This window comes from Rhipicephalus microplus, chromosome 2 (assembly GCF_043290135.1).
Source record: "Rhipicephalus microplus isolate Deutch F79 chromosome 2, USDA_Rmic, whole genome shotgun sequence".
In the NCBI taxonomy this organism is placed as follows: domain Eukaryota; kingdom Metazoa; phylum Arthropoda; class Arachnida; order Ixodida; family Ixodidae; genus Rhipicephalus; species Rhipicephalus microplus.
The window spans coordinates 263,756,596-263,776,499 of NC_134701.1; the positions used below are offsets into that span (position 1 = coordinate 263,756,596).

The 19,904-nt window shown below is 43.3% G+C and overlaps 3 protein-coding genes across 5 annotated transcripts in view; 1 reads left to right on the forward strand and 2 right to left on the reverse strand.

Moving 5' to 3' along the window:
- pix (ATP-binding cassette sub-family E member 1 pix) overlaps positions 1–5,537 on the reverse strand; it is a 28,994-nt gene extending 23,457 nt beyond the window's left edge. The window contains exons 1-9 of the mRNA XM_037421073.2: positions 5,398–5,537; positions 4,695–4,821; positions 4,520–4,605; positions 4,268–4,365; positions 4,081–4,198; positions 2,993–3,130; positions 2,184–2,253; positions 884–980; positions 246–335 (exon numbers count right to left, since the gene is read on the reverse strand). Of these exons, the coding sequence (XP_037276970.1) occupies positions 246–335; positions 884–980; positions 2,184–2,253; positions 2,993–3,130; positions 4,081–4,198; positions 4,268–4,365; positions 4,520–4,605; positions 4,695–4,803 (806 nt within the window). The 5' untranslated portion in view covers positions 4,804–4,821; positions 5,398–5,537. The remainder of the gene's footprint in view (positions 1–245; positions 336–883; positions 981–2,183; positions 2,254–2,992; positions 3,131–4,080; positions 4,199–4,267; positions 4,366–4,519; positions 4,606–4,694; positions 4,822–5,397) is intronic.
- A 952-nt stretch (positions 5,538–6,489) lies between these two features.
- On the reverse strand, positions 6,490–15,612 carry RpL9 (ribosomal protein L9). The gene is made up of 5 exons (XM_037421074.2): positions 15,528–15,612; positions 15,187–15,237; positions 14,539–14,744; positions 8,096–8,309; positions 6,490–6,635 (listed from the first exon to the last, which is right to left on the reverse strand). Exons 2-5 carry the CDS (start codon positions 15,230–15,232, stop codon positions 6,529–6,531), a joined length of 573 nt encoding a protein of 190 aa, XP_037276971.1. The 5' UTR covers positions 15,233–15,237; positions 15,528–15,612; the 3' UTR covers positions 6,490–6,528.
- Positions 15,613–15,830: 218 nt separating this feature from the next.
- swm (Zinc finger protein swm) overlaps positions 15,831–19,904 on the forward strand; it is a 104,568-nt gene continuing 100,494 nt past the window's right edge. For all 3 annotated transcript variants that reach the window (XM_075880662.1, XM_037421072.2, XM_075880673.1), the window contains exons 1-3: positions 15,831–16,073; positions 17,061–17,179; positions 19,261–19,682. In XM_075880662.1, the coding sequence (XP_075736777.1) occupies positions 16,015–16,073; positions 17,061–17,179; positions 19,261–19,682 (600 nt within the window). In that variant the 5' untranslated portion in view covers positions 15,831–16,014. The remainder of the gene's footprint in view (positions 16,074–17,060; positions 17,180–19,260; positions 19,683–19,904) is intronic.

Sequence of the window (19,904 nt, forward strand, 5' to 3'; positions counted from 1 at the left end):
CAAGCGGATGTCACGTAATGCACATAAAGGCCCACCTTGTCAGCAACGGAGTTGTTAGCAAAAAAAAAAAAAAAATGGCCACAAAGCACACATTTTCAAGGATGAGTCGACATGCAGCAAACCGCTGATATAACGACCACTTAACGTTAACGTGGCACTTTAGAGCTCTTTATAAGCAGGTTGGACTGTATGTCACGATCACGAATACAATTCTTGTGGAAACACACATGCAGAGCCAACCTTACTTTTCCGGATGAATCAAGGAGCGGATCGCCTGAGCAGCCTTGAGCCTCTGTTTTACGTCCAAATAACTTGAGGGCTCGTCAAACATGAATCTGAAAGAAATGAATAAATTAGGGGTTCTTCCAGGCAAAGTGACTTGAAAGCCCAAGCACAATACTAAATTCTGACCCACTCAGTTGTGAAGCGTTGTCAGACTCAGACTGAGCGTTGTGCAAGTTGAAGTACGACATATAAAGATGGCATGTAGTTGCTAAGATTCACATACATACGTCTATAGCAATATGAAAACACATTGCCTCAACATGCATGCTTGCACATAAAAAATCCATGTTGGTGCTCTAATAATTTCAATGAAACGCGCATTCACGGTGTAACAATTACAGAATTGGGTTCTCTGCTAGAGGCCCTTGGTTCCAATTTTCATTTATTCAATTGCCACTTATTATAAAAGATTTTGTTTTGCCTGTTTATTTGCTTTTTTTTTCTAACATTATGGCCCACTGCTATTGCAAGCAGTAGGCTCACACACACTTCTTGAGCATAATGGTGCCTCTAACGCTCAGGCATTATTAATAAAGTGCCCGACAGCATCAACCATTAACTAAAAGCTCATGCTGGATACAATGACAAGCATGCTTACATGTCTGCTTTCTGTATGCACACCATGGCACAGGCAAAGCGTTGCAGCTCCCCTCCGGATAACGCGTCAACATTTCTGTCTCTCACATTGTTGAGGTCTGCATCAAAAAGAGGGCCATCATAATGTGCTCCATTTAAGTTTGAGGAACACAGTTTGGAAAACACGAAGAACACAGTATGGAGTTCTTTCCATCTTTATCGCAGTTACTACAATGCACTTAAAACAACATAATTGAGATCCCCTATACCTTCCTTGGCTTTACCATCTACTTATTCTAATTAAGATTGTGTCAGACACATGGCCTAGTGACAGGTGAAACAAGCATTAACAAGAAACTTTGCCCTGGAAGCTCTTGTTTGATCACATAAAAACAGAAAGACAGGCATGATGTACTAACAGTTGAAGTCAAGTGACGTGTTTAGGTATCAAGCTTTTTTATACACAGTCAAACATTAGGGGCCACTAAGGGGCCAACCATGCCACACTGATATAAGAAACAAATGGGTTTAAGAGAGACACCAGTGTGCCTACAGTAAAATACGGGCTGATAAGAAAATGCATGCGTGGTACTCCGCTTATAAGAGACATGACAAGAATTGCTGCCTCTTATAAAGGGGTTCAACTGTACTAAGAATTAAAGAGTTAAAAAAAAAAAAAGAAGCAAGTTTGCAACTTTCAACTACACAATTACTGCAAACAGGTGCAGTACGGTAAAGTGCCTAAAGTGGAGGCACTGAGAGAGAAAATAGGGGCAGGTTTACTAAAATAAAATTTCTTGAAATGCACTGCTTGTAAGTTGGTAAAATGGCTACTCAACTTTCAGTTATGTAGCATAATAACTTGAAATAATCCACAAAACTAAATGCACACCATATTTGCCCCTGCTATATTTCATAAGAGACAGCTTACTGCACCGATGAAAATGAGTAGATAAGAAAGCCGAGAAAGGTTCTTTGGCTTCACAATTTAACGGTTTTGATCAAAGTTGCATTCAACAAAGATATGAGCCCTCAATATTACCTTCCTTAAGCTTACTGAGTCGCAACACTTGTCTCATTATAATGCTAGGTACAATGGGCTATAGTTTTGCATTGCACCTCGAAAGTGTTTGCAAAAAAGAAAAAGGATGGATTTATGCTTCCAAGATTCAGAAGTTCACCATTCCTCTTAATTTTAACAAATTATGCCCCATCTTTTTCTAAGGCTGCCGAGTAACATCAAGACTTTTACACCACTCCATAAGAGTCAATTAGATTTGGCTGCCGTAAAGCTTCTTTCTATTAATAAAAGATATACGAACCGAGCACGCTGCACACTTCATCCTGATTCTTCATTTCATCCTTTTTGTCTATGAGTTGCTGCACAGATCCCTGCAAAAGAGTACAGATTATACAAGGAACTACACAATGCTTCACCCTACTTTTCTTTATCACAGCAAATATGCACCAGTTCACCAACAGCAAAGTTCACCAAGCTCCGAGAGCTGTCACACAGTATTTCTGAACTTAAGGCAGCATCCATTCTGTAGTACGCAAGAGACAAACACGGACTAAAAACAAAAGTTCTTGGATAGGTGGTGTCAAGGAATAGCCTTTTCTTACGTTGTCGGAAGTCAGCACATGGACACTAAGGAAGAAGCAGTAAAACCCAAAGCAACTTACGGTAACTACGCAGAAGTCAATTATTGAGGCAGCCAAACTCAAGAAAACTGATCAAGCAACTCCCCCAAGCCACATGTAAGTTCACTTGCACCAATTTTTTCCTACAGTTGCTTTTTAGATTTAAGCACACCTTAAATTTTGCATTCAAACACCAGCCCCCCCCCCCTCCCCCCCAAATGCTGCCACTGGAAACCTATAACCTTCTTCACTGCAACAGAATGAAACAGCCCTCCAGCAACATAGTTTGTGAAAAGACCACAGTTTTCTCGTAACGTGGAGGATAAAACTGTGAGGCCAAAGCAAGGGCATTTTGGCCTACTGATGAATGCATATTGTACAGCAGATGCAGGCATATCAAACGAGCCCACACACACATTTTAGCCAGCATTTAGAGAAGCTTACTAGTTGTCAATAATCCCACTGGTAAGTTAAGCGTGAAAGTGCTTACCTTGACAGCCTTGGGAATCTGGTCGACGTACTGGGGCTTGATAATCGCTTTCAGATCATCTTCCAAGATCTTGGTGAAGTAGTTCTGAAGCTCCGAACCGCGGAAGTACTGCAGAATCTCCGTCCAGTCTGGAGGATCCTTTATGAGCATGGAGATAAATTACAAGTGAGTGAAATTGCGGTAATGCTTGATACGTATGCAGAAGCAGACACATGATAACTTCAAAGTGACACGCCAAAGTAGATCATACAAGAACTGGTGTCCATTATAACACCAAATATTAATATTATATATGTGGGTTTTAACGTCCCAAAACTACCATATGATTATGAGAGACGCTGTAGTGGAGAGCTCTGGCAATTTCGACCACCTGGGGTTCTTTAAGCGCACCCAAATCTGAGTGCACGGGCCTACAGCATTTTTGCCTCCATCAAAAATGCGGCCGCCGCAGCCGGGATTCGATCCCGCGACCTGCGGGTCAGCAGCCGAGTACCTTAGGCACTAGACCACCGCGGCGAGGCGCCAAAAATTAATATTGGTGGAATACACGAAGCAGAAAAGGTTGCTGTTAAAAACAGTACAAACACTCCGATCATGCTCATTTTACCGAATGTAATTTAAATTTTCCAAAAAAGTATCCAGCACAGTTGCTACAACTAAAGATATTGCTCTATTTACAGAGGTACGTAATCATTTTAAAAGAGAGAAGGCACGCAAACATGGTCACAAGGATGTCAAGACAGCACGGTTGTTAGTAGACGTTTGTGGTGTCCCAGCATCCTTCTTGTGTCCACTTTTGCACACCCTGTCTCTCTTGGAATGAAAATGTACCAATTACCTCAGTTCTCTGCAATTCCAAGTATACATGTAATTGAATAAACATGTCACCCTAGCAAGTCAATGTTCGGCCTGCAATTTTTTTTTATTAAGTAACAGCAGGAGCCGTATTGTGGAGCTGGAAATGAACATTATTTCCACTGCACGGGTAAGAGATGAGAAACTGCACGGGTAAGAAATGAGAATGCACTATTTGTTCAAATGTGTTATGTCGAGTGACCCATGAAGCACACACAACCTTTTCTACTTACTCCATAACGACCTAAGTTGGGTTTCAGTTTCCCAGCCAGGATCTTGAGGGCAGTTGATTTTCCTATTCCATTTGTCCCAACCAGACCCAAAACTTCACCGGGTCTTGGAGTAGGTAACCTGGAACATGATGCACAGATGCTTGATGATGTTCTGCTCAATTAGAAGCAAATCTTCAACATCACTCACCTGTGCAACTTAAAGGAGTTCTGGCTGTACCTATGAGTCGTATCTTTCTCAAGGTTGCTGGGCAAGTTGATAATAGAAATGGCTTCAAACGGGCATTTCTGCAACAAAATAAACACTACGTAAACCAATGCGGCGCACACTGTCGCCTCTGCACTGACTTACAGCACTATAGTGCGTACAGTAAGCTACTAATGACGAAACGCGAGGTAAACGTAAGTAATGCCATTCATAGAGGCGAGGCTGATTACCCACCTTGACGCAGATACCACAACCGATGCACAAGTTCTCCGATATCGCAGCGATCTTGTCGTTGGGCGTTACTTCTATGCAAAGTTTGCCTGGACAGAAGAAATGCGTCGCAAACTTGAGCAACCAACGCATGAACGGAGCTAACCTCCGCAGCAGGCCAAATGGGGGTCACTCTTACCGAGTCTCACAACAGGACACGACTTCTTGCACTCTTGTTTGCATCTCTTGGGCTTGCATTTGTCTGTATTGACAATGGCGATCCTTGTTAACTTATCCTGTGAACTCATGCCTCTTGTCACTACTCGCTGAAAAATGAGAGACGAGGTTCGCTGAGAAATGTTTTTTGCCGCAGGCGTGACCTCCTTCCTTCCTCAAACCATATGTTCATTGCCACCAGTTAACGAGAAGTCAGCCAGAAATGAAAGAACACGCGCAGTCCAATGACTTCAACGGCATTCAATTACAAATCATTCTTAAATGCTGATACGTTGCGTAAAGGAAGATATTACGGACGAATTGCTTTCACGGCTTCAACCGCTCGTAATCGTACCGGCAGCAACAACGCGGCTGCTCCGGAAAGCAGCGGCACCAACATTGAGAGAAAACTAGCAGAAAAATTAGAAGTAGGCTGACACTTTTATGTCCGTTTTGAATGCTTCCGAACAGTTTAATACTTCTCCACGAGCCCGGTTTGCTTGAAGCCGGCTCGGAAATAATACGGCCGCACAGGCACAACTAAAGTGGTCCACAAAGCAACGCGCTCCAGGTAGAAGCACGCTGAGGCTGATTCGACCGAGAATGGGGCGTATATTATTCCGTCGCAAACTGAGAAAGCTGTTTATCTGTATAAACGCATAAATATAACTTAATTTGACAGTTACCTGATCGCAGCGAGTATCCACGTGAACAAGATGGCGGGAAAGGACGCCTAGAGGGGTTTCGCCCAGCTACAATCACGTTAGCGCGTTATGTGCTGCCACCTACACCCGAAAACCGCAGACAGAGAAATGACAACGCCTCCTAAAGAAATTATGTCTGGAACGTGAGCCGCGAACGCGCTGGCCTACCCTCTGATTTTACCCTCCTCCTTCAAGGCAAGCGTCTCCGACGGCCGCCTCCTGCGAACACAGCAATGCTCTCACAGTTGCCTCCGAGCAGCCGTGATGTCATGTGACTGAGCGGTCTCACGCCGCGGCCGGTCGCAACACAAGGCAGGAGGCGTGGCCTCCGAGATTGCGTGCTGGCAGGAGGCTCCCAATTGAAGAGAGCGACGTTCCAGGTATAGTTTTTCTGGGAGGCGTTGCTTGGGACATAAATGGCGAGATCCTCCCAGCAGCCATTGTTCTTTACAAAAAAACGGGCTGTATTCATAGAAGTGTGGCAGCTTGGGCTAGTTGGTATGACATGACGATAGTTATAGCGCGAGAACAAAACGACGACACAGAGACAAGGACACGAAAGACGTAAGCTCGTCTTTCGTGTCGTTCTTGTCTCTGCGTCGTCGTTTTGTTCTCGCGCTATAACTATCGTCAGGCTGTATTCAGTCACGATACACGGTCAAAATCCTTACCGTAGCTTCGGCGCGTCAAAACTCCACCTTTATTAGAAGTAAAACAGAAGGGTGGATCCTTATGTGCCAGGATCACCACCTGATAATAAAACACTTGGTAAGCACGCTCGGGTGTTTCGCCACCAAACTTTTTTTTTTTTTTAATGTGCTCCTGAAACCGGAGCACGCTCATGTTTTCGCACTTGACATTTCAGCGCAATGCGACCATCGTGGGCAGAGGTCGCACTTACTACTTCGTTCAGCCATGCCACAGAAAGGTATTCTTGTGAACTCTGCGGAACGTTTTTTTTCTTCTAGCACCCCGGGGTCCAATTAACCTAAACTTGCAGCACACAGTGCCTTTATGAGCAACTGACATAATCTTTGCATGATAGGTGATGAATCATTACAAAAACACAGCATGCATCTTTCACACATTTTATTGGCCTTCCAGGGCGACACTTCAGCACTCGTCCTTGACCACTGTACCCTTCTCAGAAACATAGATGCCGTCCAAGAACTTTCGGATATCCTTGTTTTTAACCAGCGTCGACTGCTGGATTCTTGCAGCTGTGAAACAATGAGAACCTTGTTTTGAACAAATGTAGATTGTTGGATTCTTGCAGCTAAAAAAAATGAGATCAAAACTAATCTCTGAAATTTCATAAGTTGTTTAGCAGCTGAAAGAAATATGCCATAAACAGCATGTCGTCTGGCAGAAATAGCTTGACAGCACAGAAAAAGCTCTCAAACCAAAAAAACCAGAACCATGCTATTGCACCTGTTGCGACCTCTGCACCAAAATTGAGAATGCAGAGGGTAAAAAAAGTGCTTTTAATTTAGACACTTGAACTATGAATGCTACATTTTCAGGTTACATTGATTAATAGCTTAAATTCTTTTTGTTTACTTAAATTGTGCTCTACAAACATGTGAGCTACATTATAAACAAGTCACTTTTAGTATTCCATGCCAGGGGGTCTTGGACGGAGTGCAAGCTTTAGTTTATGTTGCCTTTATAACAAGCGTCCCAAGAAAAGCAGCAACCAACTGGAATATACATGCAGGAATGCAAACAGGCTTGAAGCCACGGTGCTTCGAAACCCCTAACTTGTCCATGGCATCAGCATTGTAATATTGTTGTCTGTAAAAGGTCATTTGGTTAATATGATGCAGCACTTTTATGAATGGAACACTAATACTTCGGACAGGCTTATGCTTAAAAAGTGCGATAAACTGTGAAATCTGACCTTTAGCCCCCCTCCCCCAACACATAAATTGAGAGGTTCAGAGTTGTCTTATATGCACCAGGAAATAATTGTTATGTGATACACCTAGTCTAGTCACAGGCCTTGCAGGTTCAGATCCCACCGGCCAGAGGCACATCCTACCCACAGCAGAATTTCGATTGATTGATATGTGGAGTTTAACGTCCCAAAAGCACCACATGATTATGAGAGACGCCGTAAGTGGAGGGCTCCGGAAATTTCGACCACCTGGGGTTCTTTAACGTGCACCCAAATCTGAGCACACGAGCCTACATTTCCTCCTCTATCGGAAATGCAGCCGCCACAGTCGGGATCCACCTGGGGTTCTTCAACGTGCACCCAAATCTGAGCACACGAGCCTACATTTCCTCCTCTATCGGAAATGCAGCCGCCACAGTCGGGATTGGATCCCGCGACCCGAGGGTCAGCAGCTGAGTACCTCAGCCATTAATTAGACCACCGCGGCGGGGCCACAATAGAATCTTAGACAAAGAAATAGTCTACACAGAAATGCTTTTCATTTTGTTGGTATTGTTTGACTAGAGACCCACTACAAGTTTTTCTCACTAAAATAAACTCCCATTAAACTATTTTCTACGTCCTTTCAAAGGCTTCCTTTAAAAGTATTTTACATCACCTTGATAAACACAGCTTATATCTCCTCAAATTATAGCGGATTAACAAAATGAAGCCTTATGTTGATCACCCTTACTCAATTCGTCAACATGAACGATAAACAACAGGCAGGGAACGGAAACAAACCAGAGCGGGAGACAAGCTCAATGTCGTTGCCTTCCAGGATCAGTTCATCCTTCTGCGCCGTGGAGTTGACACACGTGACACCAGGCTGCATGCGGACCCTGCGGATGTACTTCTCGCCCAGGAAGTTGCGGATCTCAACCAAGGTGTTGTTTTCAGACGTCGTCACGTTGATGGGAAAGTGGGCATAGACTGTACGCATCTTGTACTGGAAACCCTGCAACATGAAACACCAGCGTAAACATCTCAGGTCTTTGGCAGCACGTAGTGTGTGTAATAATTGCACGTGACCTATTCACGTGAGCAAGCTCTCACTTGTTTCAAATTTGGAGTGTATCAGCAGGTATTACTTCATCATGATTTTTTGATAAGACGATGCTTGCCAAAGCGGTAAAAGTAGGAATATTTTGAAAGAACTGGTACACTATATTCACAACTTTAACTTTGCAATCACTGTTATGTACTTGCAGTTCTGTAACAAAAGTGTGCTTTCAAGTGACAAATTTTTTTTTTACTTGTACGTGCCCTCAAAACCAGAAAGTATACAAGCTTCTTTAAAATTGAAAAGTCAATCCTCATCTTGCATACCATTCGCTGGCAGAAAGACTACAGGAGGCTTGGAACTAAGGAGATGTAAAGCTACCCACGTCAATCATGATGACCATCACCCCCTCTTTTTGCAGTGAGGTGGCCCCTTTTTTGCATTTGCATTGCTATGCTTCGAATCTATTTGTGAATCTATGCTGCTAATCTTTCTTCTATTGTGTGAAGAGCAAAGCCACTAGCAGTTCACTGTAGCCCAAGATAAAGTGCTGCGTGGTACTTGCAGCACAGTGAGAGCTGAAAGGCGCAACTGCTGCAAGTACACTTGCAAGCGAGGTGCCCACCATGCCATAAATCACGATTTTTGCTAACTAGGGAAGCAACCACTATGCAATTATCCAATTCTATGAAACTGCAAGGCATCTGCTACAGATTTATAGGCCATTACGTGCACTTTGTCGATGCTATATCTGACGACGAAAAAATCATGACCGACTTGTTTGCAACGGGTGGAAAACTTTGCACAACCCACTCATGCAAATTGCACTATGTGACACCTGTTTAGCGAAGTCCCAAAACTCCGATACGACTACGAGTAACGCTGTAGTGGAGGACTCCAGAAAATTACGACCACCTGGAGTTCTTTAGCGTGTGCTAAATAAGTACACAGGCCTCAAGCATTTCCGCCTCTATTCACAAAATGCGGCCGCTGCTGCCAGGATTCCATCCCGCAACCATGTGGCACCAGGTTGTTATTTCACTTGCATACAATGCTACATAACGTCCACCTCAGTGGAACAGGAGCCGCGGTACTCGGCTGCTGACACACAGGTCATGCATGGGTTCAATTCTGGCTGAGGCGGTCATATTTCGACTGAGGCGAAACGGTAGAAGCCGGTGTACTGTTCAATGTCAGTGCATGTTAAAAATACCGGATAGTGAAAATTCCCAGGGCTCTCCACTTATAATCAAATTGTGGTTTTGAAATGTAAAACCCAAAATAATTTATCATTGATGCAACATTACATTGAATGTAATTTCTCTTTTTCCAAGCAAGCCTCAAGCTACGGGAACAGAAACAATGGCACTTTGTGTATGTTGTCTGGCAGAAATAACTTGACACCAAAAATTAAACATCAAGCCAAAAAACCAGAACTGTGCTATAGCACCGTTGCGACCTCTGCACCAAAAGCAAGATGCAGAGGGTAATGAAGGTGCATGCAAATGCATCACAACATGTTAGAACAGATTCAACAATTTCAAGAGCTTGACAGAGGTTGAAAGCATACAGAAAAATTGCCATGCTAAAGTAAAAATAGATAATGTTCCCCTTTTGGCTTCAAAGCAAGCTACAGTAGAATACCAATGTAATAAACTGAGGTAATATAACTGTTCTCTATAACAGGGAGTTTTTTAAGTCCTGGTGTACTAGAAAGCTTAATGTATGCTAACTGCCAGGAGTCACAAAGAACTTAAACTCGTTTGCAGCAGAATGCAGGCAGGGTTTGGGGCTTATACTTGCGGACAACTTTTTTTTGTTACGCTAGCACTTAGAATGACGACCATGTTCCAATAACAACACTGCATACAATCTTGGACAGCCATTCGCGAGTGAGATTGTCACAAGGTCATTCAGCGATTTGTCATAATAGCTGGAGGGCGATGAGCGCTTACCTATAGACAAATACGACATTTTGACTGTGTGGTGCACGCAACGTTTTCGCATGTGCAAAAATGCAAAATGGCACTGCATAAAGTAAAACAAATAAGAATATCTCATTAGTGTGCGTCGAGTCTCTTTATGAACAGCATCTGGGGAAAATAACGTTTTTGACCATTCTCACGCGCAATACACTGATGCAATTGTGGGACCATATACTTCAGCAGTTCGCACACACTTTAGCCCAGTAGCCTTCCCTTCACTGCCAAGAAAATTTGTCTGCGAGTACAGTATACACTAAAGCCCTTCGCGTTATACTAAATCCACAGCTCCCCAGCAAATCTAGAGATATCATGTAATATTACTAGAGCTGTGAAAATAGCAAAAAATTGGGTGCATAACAAATTTGAATATTGAAGTGTGAAGACAAAGTGAAAATCGAATGCTTTTTTAATAGCCTGATGCGAAATTGTGAATAAAAAAACAACAAAAACTTGGAAAGTTAAAAAGAATCCCTAGGCATATTATAATAAGATATAGCAATATGAAAGTGTTTCTTTTCACCAGGTTGATAAAGCGCTGGCGGGGTGGTATATCATAATTCTCTTGACCCAAATAAAACAATGCGGATGCCGAATTGTATTTATACACTATTTAGTGTAACTGAAGTGTTGCCGACAACACCCTACACGTGAAAGGCACATATGCAATTTCCTCAGCCACTCCTCCTCCCTCATTTTCCGTGGAATCCTACTGACGTGGCAAACAAGGTCGTGCTCCCTTCGAGTTAGGAGTTCCCAACCTGACCGTAAATATCAACATAAAAGAACGTTTAAAAAATTGGACGGTAAAAATCTTCAGCATACGATTCTTTGAACTACTTGCTCGAATTTCAAGTCCAAAACAGCATTGTCTAAGCCCCCCCATTTCTGCCACATATATCACCTCCATGTTGGAACCAGTGTTTTGTAGTCTGCAGCGGTAACTAGTGGTGCTTGAAAGCCAGCTTTGTCACAATACGAGAATGTGGTGAGGTGAAGCATACTGAAAATCTTAAGGAATCACTTTTTTAAAATGACAATTTCATGCATGAGAAGTTCAACTGAGCGGAACCTGAAAGGCAGCTTAGCCGCAATACGAGAATGTAATGAGGTGAAGCGTATTAAATATCACTTTTTTAAGTAACTACGCAATGAATTCACTGGAAGAGCTTATTGCCTCACGAATTCAATGCCGCAAAAATTTTAAGAATCCGTCTAGTGCAAGTGGAGTTGCAAAGGTTTCGCACATGCTGCAATTGCATTCTTTCTTCTCTCGTCCCGACGAAAGCTAAGCAGGGAGGGATGGTAGGGCCACAGAAAAACGTCATGCGTGCTTCGCGACCTTGAGTAATTTTTTTTTCTTCGAATGCGCGGCTGTTTCAGTGTGATCGCGTGTGCAAGCGTGGACAAGTAGCGGCCTCCCATGACGATCTCTGCAACGAGCGAGCGTGCCATGTTCAAATCAGCGAATGGCTGATAGCTGGGTCGTTGACGTGATTTTTGGGCATATAACGATTGTCATGAGAAGAGAAAGCAATTTTTAGCTGCCTGATAATTTATGAATTTCAGGCCCCGTGCTATAATATTTGGCTCGCATGTCGGGAGCCTCTACTACCAATCAGCAGCATTTTCTGACTATGCTCAAGTGTTGCAGGGCCCCTTTAAGGTGTAATTTGCAGTCAGACATTGACTGCATTTATCTTTGAGAAGTTCGAATAGTAAAGATGTCAACGCAAATCGAATAGCAAACACTATTTAAAAAATATCCAAAATTTCGAATATTTGCACACCTCTATATATAACCACCTGATGATTGAAGATTGGATATGTAAATTTCATGCATCACTGCCTAGTAAGCAGCTACATCACCCAATGTTTCAGGATAACCTATCCAAAGGTGTAGAGCAGTATTACCGTGACATGAGTGCGCTGGTGTACACAATCTAGCTCATCATATTAAACAAGACAGAAAATGTTAAGGCAAAAACAAAAATTGCTGTGAACTGCAGTTTTACTTTTGAACCGAGTTTCTGATTTCTTGATGTACGTGAACATATATAATTACTCATATTTACTTTACACGAAAGCCTGTTTAGCATGAACAAGTATGAGTACACTCACATAAATTAATTTAGTCAGACTGAATAAATATTCCTAACTTTCAGCACAAGTTGAAGTCATTGGTATTTGATTACCAAAATGTTACATTATTTCTTTGTTAGAACATAACGGACAATTATCCAGACTTAAAAAGTTGTGTGCAAGTAGTAAAACATTACCAAGTTACTGTGTCGAACTGCCATGAAGAGAGGCATTACTTACAGAGCAAACATGCACAGCAGCAAATGTTTACTCAATAATTTCATGTTGTCCAATACAAATATCATGTCACTAGCCTTTGAACAATTTAGGCAAAATTATCACAACCAATGTTCGTGATATTTCAACCTCCCTTTATACAGTGGAACCCTGATTATAAGACTTTCAGGGGACCACGCAAAACAGTCATACAATCCGGGCGCCGTATAATCGAAAAACTAAAAATATAGCAATGACACTCAGCCTTGTCCCAAAAAAAATGGGTATAGACCGCCTGAATAAGCCCACGACACGACCTTGTGCCTCTACTAGAAAGATAGATTAAATTATTCTCGCTTCTTGCCAGCGACAGCGTAACTAAGTGGAAAGAGAAATGAATCCACAGCACATCTTTGTACCGGTAAATAGAGTCCGAAAATTGCCTGCGCATGAAAATGAAACCGAAACAGTGTTGCCAATAGCCTCCCGTCAGAACAGTCGGACACAGTGTCATCGCTATCACACAATGGCAACTGACCACAAGTGTGCGTAGAATGCCTTTGTGTGCGACTGAGCTATGCACGTTGTAATTTGCGGCTTTGTGAAGTGCAACTAGTGATGTCCCGCTGTTAGTATGAACGTCGACGTCAAGTGAAAGTAATCTTTCACAGTGAGAACAGCTGCGTCGGGCCCTTATGTGTCCGCAAGCCTGTGACTGCGACAAAGGCAGGAGATCAGCTGTATGTCGGCCAGAAAATGTTTCCATGGACCGAAAACGACAAAATACCTGCTTTTCGGCCGACTTGAGCTACTTTGTGTGGATAGCGCTTGACTAGGTAACGACCCCAGACACACGCACACTTGATTGCGGTGTAGAAGCGCATAAACATTTAGGAGATTAAATTTTCAATTCCAAGAAGACATCCGTCTCGCTTTCTACCTTTCTAATCATCAACCTAGGGGAACGCAAGTCTACATTTTGCACTCATTAATATTTGGTCCACGCCTGATTCGAGTAAAGGAGTTTTTCTTTTGAACAAAATCTGAATGTCGTCGTAAGATGCGGGGTCGGCGTGAAACTGCGTCATATAACCAAGGTTTTTAATACATTATTCCGATAGGGATATTTCCGGGACCTAACAGATTCGTCGTAAAATTCGGGTCGTCGTGAAACCGGGAGACAAATAATCGAAGTTCCACTGTATTTATCATTAAAAAAAATCCTTACATGACTGATAGTCCTGTTGTAAACATTAAATGTTAACAAGAAAGCATAAATTTTGCAAGTAAGGTGAGAGCAACATTTTAGAATTACAAAGAGGGAAAGGGCACCAGGTGACCTGTTCATATTGCAACATTACACAGGCCGGGGTGAATGAACTTCACAATATCACTAATTTCTTGAGTTTCATGTGCCAAAACACAACATTAAGGCCCACCAAAGCAAAGTACTATGAAAATTTCGACCACCCAGGGCTCCTAATGTTTTTGCCTGCGCGAAAATCGTGATTGCCCCCGTGACCAGAATCGAAAAAATGACAGTGAATAGACGAGCATGGGTTCTACTCAGTGCTGATTCCTTGAAGATGCCAACTGAGTGCGAGCGAGCTAATGTGAATGAGAGTGAGTAAAGGTGAGAGGAGAGTGCTAGAGAGTGTTGGCTGGTACTTCTGCCCTATGTTAGTGACGAGTTACTTGAATCTAATATAACAATCAATGTGTTGGCCAACATCTATGCGTTGAAACATGCAGAACGGCTTCAGAAGTATACAAAGCAATCTTGACTCAGTCCGCGTTTGCTGAGCAAAGGAACTCGTGCACGCATAGCGCTTTCTCCCAGGATCATTTCTATGTGACAGTTATGGCGAACATCGTAAAGGCCCAGCCGGAAGCAAGACATTTACCTTTGTGACACCCTTGATCATGTTCTCCACGTGAGAGCAGACTGTCCGCACAGTGGCGAGTTCCTTGCGGATGCCGAACCACTTTCGCACTTGAAGACGCTTCTTGCCGATCATGCTGATGTCAACCTGAATGTGCCTGAAGTCTCGCGTGAGGACTCCACGGGGTCCCTTGACACGAACGCGCCGCGAGTTTGCAGACACGGTCACTGCAGGCAAAATAAAACGGGCATTCCGAGCGCAAGCCACAAAACACTGCACGCAACATGCACGCGACGTTCGATCACGTCACTCGTTAACACTCGTCGATGCAAACAAACCTGACAGCGAAACAGACGTAACTAACATTTTCTGAGAACATTAATAGAGCATATTCGAGCCGACAGTGTTTGAGCACGTCACACAGCAATGCCGAATGTGATCGGCCGCACGGCCCACGTTTTCTTTAGTCCACGACTGAATAGACGGTGCATGCCCTAGTCAAAAGAAAACGTACAGCATTGTTGACAACTTTAAAAAAACTGTGCTCGAAACGTTTCCCACACTGAGGACGGCTAACACAAATTAACAACATTCAATTTACCAGTCGTCAACCTCAATACGGGTGAGACTACCGGTACATGCTGCGCGAAAGTTCAGTAAGCTGCTTACCGTTGTCTGGGATTTTGACGATTTGCTCCGCTTTAATGGTCTTCATCTTGGCTGGGAAAGGAAGAAACAAAACTACTTTACACTTGCGCACAGCAGCAAAAAAACTGGTGTACGGTATGACGACCCAAGTGTATGAAAACCTTTCAGCAACTATTCGTCAAGGAGCATTAGCTCCGATGACATATTTTTAATACTTTATACAAAATTAAAAAAAAGAAACGACCACTACAGCCATTTGATATATAGACAATACTGTCTCAGCAAACAATTTCGGTAGCTAAAAGCAAGCTGGAATTTATGATTATTTCAGATTTCAAACCAAGTGAACATCGGTGTCGTACCTGCTAGCCAGGAATGGCCGTCGAAAAGAGGGGAGCAAATAAAATGTGAAGCAGCAAGTAATACAACTGTATCTAAAATAAAATGACTCAAGTATTATTATTATTATTAAATTTGCGTTAAAATATTACTAAGTTGTTTAAAAAAAGTTTATTTTTAAAATATATATGACATATAGTTGTTGTTTCAGGTATTTGAAACACCCCACACGGCCATCTTCATAATATCGGTGTGCGATTCCGTGTGTACAAGATTCCTAATGACAATATGACTTCGCACGAGGACTGAAAATGTGAACTATGGACAGCACTGAAAATATATCAAACAGTTGAAGGACTGTTGCAACGTGCCCCGTGACCTGAAAGGCAGTTGTGACAATCGAGCCTTTCAAAAAAATTCATAGACACCACTCGTATATTAGGCTTAAGTTTTTCGTATTGCTCTAATAACTGAACATTAAAAGGAGGCGTACGAAAATCTCCACCCGCGATGATAATCGAGAACTCAGAGGCGCTGAAAAGTTGGCTTACGGGCTACCTAGAACACATGTAAGTAGCGGGAGTTTCGCTGTCCTTGGGCCAGAGAGGCGATTCTTTCGGCGTTTGGTGTCCACGTACCCAGAAACGAGCTGCGCTCTCGTTTATTTGTTCGTTGGACGAGGAAAAAAAACGTCTTGTCGCGTACGTGTACGTTTATATTATGACCTGTTCCTGAGCACTGTACCCCACAAAGTCTGCTGTTGCTTGCTGTGACCCCCCCATCTTCGTTTTGCTCATGTGTAGCATCTCTTTGTAAACACAGCTGACCGTACTCGATCGCTGTTCCTGAAACCGAGCGCGATCTGGAAACCAGCGTCAGGCGCAATGTGAGGCACGGCTCGCCTCATCGATGCCTCGAAAAGCTCACACACTCGCCGTGCGATCTGTTTTCTGTGTGGTCGGCTGAACGCGTAGGCCGAATGTACGTACGTGTGCTGTAATGATGCTGTCATTTTTCTCCACCGAAATCGACATTCGCAATGCCCTGACACCTATTTGCGTAACGCGATCCAGCCACCCACCTGCGTCCTATGCTGGAAGACATGAGCCGGCTTCATTTTCTCATGTCTAGCGTCGTTTAATGATTTAGTCTTGCCGAGACCTGTTGCTTGACTCGTTGCTACTACAATGAACTGAGATTCACACTCTGAACTAAGATTCACAAAACGACGGGATATTACTCTTTATTTCGAGCGCAATATATTTCGAGCGCAAATGGAGTAGTAGGATATTGCGTTGTTTGCGCATGAATGTTTCAATTGGCAGGATTCAAGGCATTCCATGCTGTATGCTATCGATCTTTTGCCCACATATGAAGCTGAATATCGCAAAAGTCTCAAAATGTGCCTGCAATGACATGACACACTTGCTGTAGTTTGTCCAAGACGCAGTTGGCAAGAAACCACAGTATGCCATACCTTATACTGCCTTTGCAACCAGATCAGTGGCTGTCGTGCAGAGTTGAGTTTGTAGTCAGTGCATTCTTTCTATCTGTAGGTGTGATGCTGACCCAGTGGCACTTTCAAAGTATGTCATGGCACTCGTGAAAAAGGACAAGAGCGAGAAGGAGCTCAAAGAGATCTGCATGGATCAGCTTGATGTCTTTCTCCAAAAAGGCAAGATTGTGCTTACATTACAGCTGTTAGCTCTTGATGCTTTTCTATTGTCTCGCTGTCTTCTCTCGTTCCACGTGACAGATTTGTTGCAGGTTGTATGAGTGAGCAGCTTTGTATCGGTTCTTGTAGGACCAAACTGCCGTGTAAAGTGTATTCTAGTTTCTGTCGTGAGGCTTCTGCACTCACTATAGCAGTTGGGGCTTACAATTGGAGTGCAAGGCACAAAACGGACACATAGTGAGAGATATGAAGCTTTCTGTTTATGCCATGACGATCTGAGGGTGATCAGACTAGTTATACGCATGCATCTGAATGTATCTTCTATAGCTTTGGCAGTGCTTATGTAGTGTGCACTTCAAAGTGATTTGGCTCTCTGCTTTATTGATAAACCATCATGAGCGGGTAAAACAAGGGACCTTGCAAACTAGACACCTGCATTTGGCTTGTCTACCGCCTTTCTTTTGTCCTGGTTTTTCAGTGCACGTCACTATGCGACCTCGTTAATCTGCCTGAATAGATGCACTTGTCTACCAGGTAGGCAATGGTGGTTTGGCTGCATGATGTGTTGTGTTTCAATCATGCAGTGTCATGTATGTGAAAGGGCCATTATCTGCTGCATGTAATGCAATGCTACACTCGTGTAGCCTCATGCGTGCATTGCAGCAACCATCTTGTGATTAATATGTAAGAACTTAGTGCTGAAGACTTTCAAGAGGGCCTGTAACAGTTTATCAGCATGGTAGGAAGATGCTACCGATCAATAGTTGAGGCTCCTGAGAACATGCAAATCAAACATCATTGTGCTGCACGCTACCTGGAATTTACAATCAATCGTCACAGTGAACTAGACATTGTTCTCTCCTTACAAATGATGCCATAGCCCAAAATGAGTGCTCCATAAACTTTATGAGTCTATGGCTATCGGCCGATTTGAGCATCATAAGCTGCATAGTTATTGGGGTCACCGCAGGGTGCCACCATGCACCTGTGCGCTTGCTTGTGATCACGTTGAAAGTAGGCCACGCTTTAAGAAAGAAAAAAAGTGCTCAAGTTCATGATGTCTTCTTACCCCCCTGTTATCCCTCTCTCTGCATAGAATTCAGTGCTATCACTAGTATGACAGGAGAGAAAAAGGGCGCTTAAGCTTGTGACAAATCCCTGTAACCTGAAATTTTGCGCAGTAGTCGATTCGTCAAGGGATAAGTGGATTTATGTAGCCATTTGACGATTGCTTGGAGAAGTGTTGAAGGGCCCTTTTAAATAAAATAAGATGTTGTGAGGCATTGGTATGTGACAGCGTGTTTCCTTCACCTTAGGATCTCTCTTGGTGCCTCATTTACCATTGTTTGCAACTGTTTCCTGCCCTGTCCTCTTTTGAATTGAATTGAGTTTATTTCTCCCATTATCAACGAAATTGTTTTTTTCCCCTCTTCCTCTTTGCATGATGCATGTTCATATGCGGTTTGTCTGCGATTAGTAGTGCCCAGGATATGGTATGCAAGAAATATGATAGAGTTATGTGCGATATTACTGGCTTCCCTAAAATGAAAACAGACAGGCTTTCATTTGTACTTTCTGCAGGTTTGGTGGCATGCATCAATGCACTAGTTAGCAGACAGGACCATCATCACTGAGTGACCTCAAATAGGTTCAGATTTTTCTTTTCCTGACAGGACAACTAGATGGTCATTTTGGGCTAACAGCTATGGCAGTAGCTTGACACCAGGCTTGAAGACCTCACATTACAACAGTACTGTAATACATAGTGTAGGAGTGTCACTAACAGCATTAAAGTTCGATTGTGTAGCATACTGGTTTCCACACACAAAAAAAACATACAAACACTGGTAGATTGCTGTATATGTAAACTGCCGTAAAAAAAAAAAAAAAAAGAGTGCTCCCATAAATGCTTCAAAATCTAAGAGTGGCACACCTAGATACTGCACTCTGTAGTAAAAAAAAAAGAGGATAAACAATGTTAACATAACATTAAAAATAGCATTATGATCACTTGTTTGCAAATGCTTTAAAACAGCAAGAGTCTCTTCAACATTGCATTATCCCCAATGCGTTATGCACAGGAACCAAGCCATTTGTGGACATGCTGTTTGAGACCCTGTTGAACAAGTCGTACCTCCAAGGAAAGCCTTACGTGCCAGTAGTTGGTGCAGCAGCACCCTTGCCCGGTGCTGTACCCAGCTCTCTTCAACCGCCACTGCCGCCCCAGCCCTCCTCGGTTGTGCTGGTGCAGCAGTCCAGCATGGTGCCATCTGTACCTCCCCCTGTGCTGCTGGCTGTGCCAGCGCACAAGGAAGGTGCGGGGGGGCTCGGTGCTGCGGGGCTGTCCCCTCCGCCGTTGCCGCGGGTTGCTGCGGAGGCCTCTTCCCTGCCCACTTCAGCTGCACTAGGTGGCAGCAAGCCCACGACAACAGCCACAACCGTTGCCACTGGCGCTGCCATACCAGTGGCGGCTGCCACTGTTGTATCCACTCGCAAAGATGAGGTGAGTTAGCCCGAGAAGACGTTGGGCGATGCCGGTGTATATAACGTTGATTCAGAGTACTTGTTTTAAATAAAATTAACTGAATGGTACAGGACACTACGTTGCGATGGTTAGGTTGTGCCTAGCCTGAAAAAAACCAATAGAATGTTTTTGTTCTTCACTTGAAGTGCCTGGTAACAGGAAGCATTGTGAACTTTCACATTGCTTATTTGCAATAATCCA

Bases quoted from the DNA above. Each gene is read 5' to 3' on its own strand.
- RpL9 (XM_037421074.2), bottom strand. From the start codon at position 15,232: ATGAAGACCATTAAAGCGGAGCAAATCGTCAAAATCCCAGACAACG. The intron at 14,745-15,186 runs GTAAGCAGCTTA...TTTTGCCTGCAG, and splicing joins CGTCAAAATCCCAGACAACG to TGACCGTGTCTGCAAACTCG. The intron at 8,310-14,538 runs GTAAATGTCTTG...TTCATGTTGCAG, and splicing joins TGATCAAGGGTGTCACAAAG to GGTTTCCAGTACAAGATGCG.